The sequence below is a fragment of the Terrapene carolina genome, unplaced genomic scaffold (assembly GCF_002925995.2).
Source record: "Terrapene carolina triunguis isolate 2854851 unplaced genomic scaffold, T_m_triunguis-2.0 Scaffold58, whole genome shotgun sequence".
In the NCBI taxonomy this organism is placed as follows: Eukaryota; Metazoa; Chordata; order Testudines; family Emydidae; genus Terrapene; species Terrapene triunguis.
Genome location: NW_020664409.1, coordinates 83,561,158 through 83,567,157, shown reverse-complemented (window position 1 = coordinate 83,567,157; position 6,000 = coordinate 83,561,158). Strand labels below are relative to the sequence as shown.

Genomic DNA, 6,000 nt, shown 5'->3' with positions numbered 1-6,000 from the left:
CAAGCCGCAGCCCCGTGTGGTCGGATCCAGCGTTTAGCGCGGGCCCACTACGCGCAGCAGCAGCACACGCGCCTACTGAAGGATACGAGGGGCTGTAAACGCGCGGCCAACCTCCCTCTTTACTATCCCGACTGGCTGCAAGCCCTCAGCCCGAGCACGAGCACGCCCAGGACGCGCGCGGCCCAGGCCATCCTCGCACGCATGCGCGCAGACCATCTCCCGCCGGCTAGGAGGTTACATGCGCGCGCGCGCGCGCGCATTACCTTCACTCTGACCACGCCCCTTCCCCAAGACGGCGTCGCGTCTGCGTCTCTGTGCGCGTTGGTGAAGCTGCCCGGGTGCGGCACCGCCCCCTTTTCCCAAGATGGCGGAGTACGACCTGACCACCCGGATCGCGCACTTCTTGGACCGGCACCTGGTCTTCCCGCTGCTCGAGTTCCTGTCCGTCAAGGAGGTACGTGGAGACCGGGCCGCTCCCCCGCCCCTCGCGGGCCCGCCTTCAGTCGCAGCCGACACGTGGCAGGCGGAAACCAGCCCTTGGGCCTGCTCCCTCTCGGGGGAGGGCGGTAATGAGGCCCGGCCAGGGGCCGCCGGGCTGCCATCGGCCTCCCCACGGGCCCCGGCCTGAGCGACGGGCGCGCCGCCCGGGCAGCGTTGCGGCGTTGCGGGCCGTGGCGATGCGCAGGGAGTTCGGGAAGAGCTGCCTGGAGTCTAATTGCCTGTCCCGTGGGGGCCGGTCTGCGCGCTCCGGAGCCACTGCGGAAAACGGGGGGCGGCTGGAGGGCAGGTTCGGGGCTACCTGCTCTTCTTCCCGTTCTCTCTTGGCGGGGGGCAGGGCATCCTCCTCCAGCTGCCCTCGGGCCTGCGTCCCGCGTCCCCTCACAAGGTGGGGTGGGGGGATCCTTTCCCGCCCCCCCCCCCCCGCAGGTTTGGGTCCCGTTCTCTATCAAGGTGGGGTGGGGAGATCCTTCCCCAGCTGCCCATGATCGTGGACCCCGGCCCCTCACGTGGTGGGGTGGAGGAACTTCCTCTCCCATCTCTCCACGGGTTTGGGTTCTGTTCTCTCCCAAGGTGCGGTGGGGGAATCCTTCCCCAGCTGCTGGTGGGCACCCCCCGCCCCAAGGTGGGGCGAGGGAATCTCCCTCAGATCCCCCTGGACCTGCACCTGTGTGGGCATGCCTCCTCCTTCCCATCACACCCTGGGTAGGAGAGACTTCTCTTATTATCTTGCCTTGTGTCTCCTAAACCTTCTAGTACTATTGAGGAACCTTGTAGCTCCAAGGCCTTGTCTGCATTCGGGTTTAAACCCTGATTCTCCTATACTGATATATCTACACATAGGTGAACATAATTTGTTGGGGAAGCATTCACATGGTTTTTGTAAAGAGAAATCATGCCTTACAGCCTACTAGAATTCTTTGAGGGGGTCAGCAAGCATGTGGACAAGGGAGTTCAAGTGGATATAGTGTACTTAGATTTTCAGAAAGCCTGTGACAGGGTCCCTCATCAAAGGCACTTAAACAAGGTAAGATGTCATGGGATAAGAGGGAAAGTTCTCTCATGGATCAGTAACTGGCTACAAGATAGGAAACAAATGGTAGGAATAAATGTTCAGTTTTCAGAATGGCGAGATATATATAGTGCTGTACCAGGGTCTGTACTTGGACCAGTACAATGCAACATATTCATAATGATTTGGAAAAAGGGATAAACAGTGAGGTGTCAAAATTTGCAGATCATATATCTTGACTTTAGCAAAGCTTTTGATATGGTCTCCCACAGTATTCTTGCCAGCAAGTTAAAAAAGTATGGATTGGATGAATGGACTATAAGGTTGATAGAAAGCTGGCGAGATCGTTGGGCTCAACGGGTAGTGATCAACGGCTTGATGTCTAGTTGGCAGCCTGGTATCAAGCGGACTGCCCCAGGGGTCTGTCCTGGGGTCTGTTTTGTTCAACATCTTCATTAATGATCTGGATAATGGGATAGATTGCACCCTCAGCAAGTTTGCGGATGACACAAAGTTGGGGGGAGAGGTAGATACACTGGAGGGTAGGGATAGGGACCAGAGTGTCCTATACAAATTGGAGGATTGGGCTAAAAGAAATTTGATGAGGTTCAACAAGGACAAGTACAGAGTCCTGCACTTAGGACAGAAGAATCCCATGCACTGCTACAGGCTGGGGACCAACTGGCTAAGCAGCAGTTCTGCAGAGAAGGACCTGGGGATTACAGTGGATGAGAAGCTGGATATGAGTCAACCGTGTGTCCTTCTTGCCAAGAAGACTAACGGCATATTGGGCTGCATTAGTAGGAGCATTGCCAGCAGATCGAGGGAAGTGATTATTCCCCTCTATTTGGCACTGATGAGGCCACATCTGGAGTATTGCATCCAGTTTTTGGGCCCCCACTACAGAAAGGATGTGGACAAATTAGAGAGAGTCCAGTGGAGAGCAATGAAAATTATTAGGGGGCTGGGGCATGACTTAGGAGAGGCTGAGGGAACTGGGGTTATTTAGTCTGCAGAAGAGAAAAAGGCTGCTATCAAATCCCCCCTCACTCAACTACCTGAAGGGGGGTTCCAAAGAGGGTGGAGCTAGGCTGTTCTCAGTGGTGGTAGATGACAGAACAAGGAGCAGTGGTCTCAAGTTGCAGTGGGGGAGGTCTAGGTTGGATATTAGGAAAAACTTTTTCACTAGGAGAGTGGTGAAGCAGTGGAATGGGTTACCTAGGGAAGTAGTGGAATCTCCATCCTTAGAGATTTTTAAGACCTGGCTTGACAAATCCCTGGCTGGGATGATTTCGTTGGGGTTGGTCCTGCTTTGAGCAGGGGGTTGGACTAGATGACCTCCTGAGATATCTTCCGACGCTTATCTTCCACGATTCTATTAACTACTGAAGGTAGTTAAGTCCAAAGCAGACTGGGAAGAGCTACAAAGGGATCTCACAAAATTGGGTGACTGGGCAACAAAATGGCAGATGAAATTCAGTGTTGATAAATGCAAAGTAATGCACATTGGAAAACATAATCCCAACTACAGTAACTCTTCACTCAACGTTGTAGTTATGTTCCTGAAAAATGTGACTTTAAGCGAAATGATGTTACGCGAATCCAATTTCCCCATAAGAATTAATGTAAGGGGGGGCGCTAGGTTCCAGAGAATTTTTTTTCACCAGACAAAAGAGAGACACACACACACGCATAAGTTTTAAACAAACCATTTAATACTGGTACACAGTGATGATGATTGTGAAGCTTGGTTGAGGTTGAGTCAGAGGGTGGGATATTTCCCAGGGACTGCCTTCCTGCTAAATGATGAACTAGCAATTGGCTGAACCCTCAAGCGTTAACTCTCACACTCTGCAAGGCAGCAGGAACGGAGGGAGGGGAGACAGCATGGCAGACAGAGAGACACACCGTGTGTGTGTGTGTGTGTGTGTGTGTGTGTGTGTGTGTGTGTGAGAGAGAGATGCGCATTTCCCCTTTAAGTACACTGCCTTGTTAATTAGATCAGCTTGCTGAGACTGCAGCTGCTGCCAGTAAGCTCCCTCCGTCCTGAGCCCTGTCGTGTGTCCCCCCGGCTCTATGGAAGATGGGTTAAGTGGGGTGCAGGAGCAGGGGGGAGGGGGATATCCTGACAGCCCCCCTTTTTCTCCCCTCCCCCCCCACACAGCAAGCAGGAGTCTCGGGGAGCAGCTCCAAGGCAGAGGGCAGGAGCAGCACATGGCAGTGGTGGAAGGGACTGCTGCAATTGTTAGCCTGCTGGGCAGCTGCTGCACAGGGAACTTAGGGGAGGGGGGAGCTGATGGGGGGCTGCCGGTCCACCCTGGTTCCAAGCCCCCACCAGCTAGCTGCAATGGGCTGCTCTTCCTGGAAGCAGTGGACAAAGCAGGTGGCTGCCAAACGACGTTAGAAGGGAGCATTGCACAACTTTAAACGAGCATGTTCCCTAATTGATCAGCAATGAAACAACGTTAACCGGTATGACTTTAAGTGAGGAGTTCCTGTATACATATAAAAGGATGGGGTCTAAATTAGCTGTTACCACTCAAGCAAGATCTTGGAGTCATTGTGGATAGTTCTCTGAAAACATCCACTCAGTGTGCAGCGGTAATCAAAAAAGCTAACAGAACGTTGGAAATCATTAAGTAAGGGATAGATAAGACAGAAAATATATTGTCTCTATATAAATCCATGGTATGCCCACATCTGGAATACTGTGTGCAGATCTGGTCACCCCATCTCAAAAAAGATATATTAGAATTGGAAAAGGTACACTAAAGGGCAACAAAAATGATTAGGTGGATGGAACATCTTCCATGTGTGGAGAAATTAATAAGACTGGGACTTTTCATCTCAGAAAAAGAGACGACTAAGGGAGGGATATGACAGGGATCTGTAAAATCATGACTGGTGTAGAGAAAGTAAATAAGGAAGTGTTAGTTACTCCTCATAACACAAGAACTAGGGGTTACCAAATGAAATTAATAGCAGCAGGTTTTAAACAAATGTAAGTATTTCTTCACACAATGCAGTCAACCTGTGGAACTCCTTGCCAGAGCATGTTGTGAAGACCAAGACTATAACGGGTCAAAAAAGAGCTAGATACATCCTTGGAGGATAGGTCCATCAGTGGCTGTTGGCCAGGATGAGCAGGGATGGTGTCCCTAGCCACTGTTTTCTAGTGGTTATGGGAGACGGGGATAGATCACTTGATGATTACCTGCTTTGTTCATTCCCTCTGAAGCACCTGGCATTCGCCACTGTTGGAAGACAGGCTACTGGGCTAGATGGACCTTTGGTCTGACCCACTCGGGTTGTTCTTACACATTGGTGTAAAGCTAAATGTGACTTGCAGGCTCAGCTAGAGAAATTTGAGGCCTCAGTATGTTGTGTTTGTTGGGGCCTCACTCCCTTCTATTTCACTTTTATTTACGCAGACATTAGAGGTTTTGGATAGGTTGTTCGGTCTCGGTTCTGGTACTTCCTGGGACAGGCCTGAGGATGTGACTTCACCCACCTCTGTATGACCTCGCGCACAGAGTGCATGTGAGGTTATGCTGCGTGAGGCAGCAGGGGGTTGCAATTTTGAAGAGTGTGCTTCCTTGCCTGCATGACCTTGCATTCACTGTGTGCATAAGGTCCTATCAGCGGAGACAGAGTAGCACACTTCATTATGGCGTTCCCCCATCTGATACCAGACAAAAACAAGTGTGGCTTTATCTGAGTACTGGATCTCCAGCTGATAATATTAGTCGCTAACGTTAGAAAAGCATGACTAGCAAGTTTAAAATTGGACAAATGGTGTGCCTAGTTCTTGGGGGGGGGGGGGCCCTGAACTCAGCACCAGTACAAATGTCCTCCCTTTTGACCCCTCATGTCAGCTCTGGTGACTGCACTAGTGTAGCTTTTCTTGGAAGCATACGTTAATTTAAAACAAAACTACAGCTACCCTCAAAACTTGCTAAAATACTTGTTGAAACCTAAATTAGGTGGGCTTTTCCTGCATAGAGAGATGTAGGAGAGTTTCTGGTTATCGGCCTTATGGCTGAGGGGTGAAAACATTATCTAGTCACAAGCAAATTGGCAGACTCCATAGAATAAGAAAGTACTCCCATTGCAATCAATGGGAGTTTTGAGTATACTGAATGTTTTATTTTTTTAGAAAAACCTAGTTTTTAAATAATAAAAAAAGCACACATGTTGTAGTTGCTTAATTTGTGAAATGTAATCATACATATTGTCTAAAATGCAAAGCTTGCAGTTCTGTAGGGTAAAACACCACATAATAAAGTTCACAGACCTGGTTAGATATTACTACTCTTGTGTGTCTACCCTTAGCCATCAATGTATTTTGTCCAACTTTATTTTTTTAATGCCTAGCCTATTAAGATATTTTGCAGTAAATTAATCCAAATATATTAAAAACATGCTCAGTTGATCCTAATATGGTTGGATAACAGGGCACATCTCTTTAAAACTGACTAAATTTTGAATTT

General features: G+C 49.6%; 1 protein-coding gene across 1 annotated transcript in view; it reads left to right on the top strand.

Annotated features, from left to right (window-relative positions):
* The first annotated feature begins 331 nt into the window (after positions 1 to 331).
* EIF3E (eukaryotic translation initiation factor 3 subunit E) overlaps positions 332 to 6,000 on the top strand; it is a 62,323-nt gene continuing 56,654 nt past the window's right edge. Inside the window, exon 1 of the mRNA XM_024194488.3 lies at positions 332 to 454. Within this exon, the coding sequence (XP_024050256.1) occupies positions 365 to 454 (90 nt within the window). The 5' untranslated portion in view covers positions 332 to 364. The remainder of the gene's footprint in view (positions 455 to 6,000) is intronic.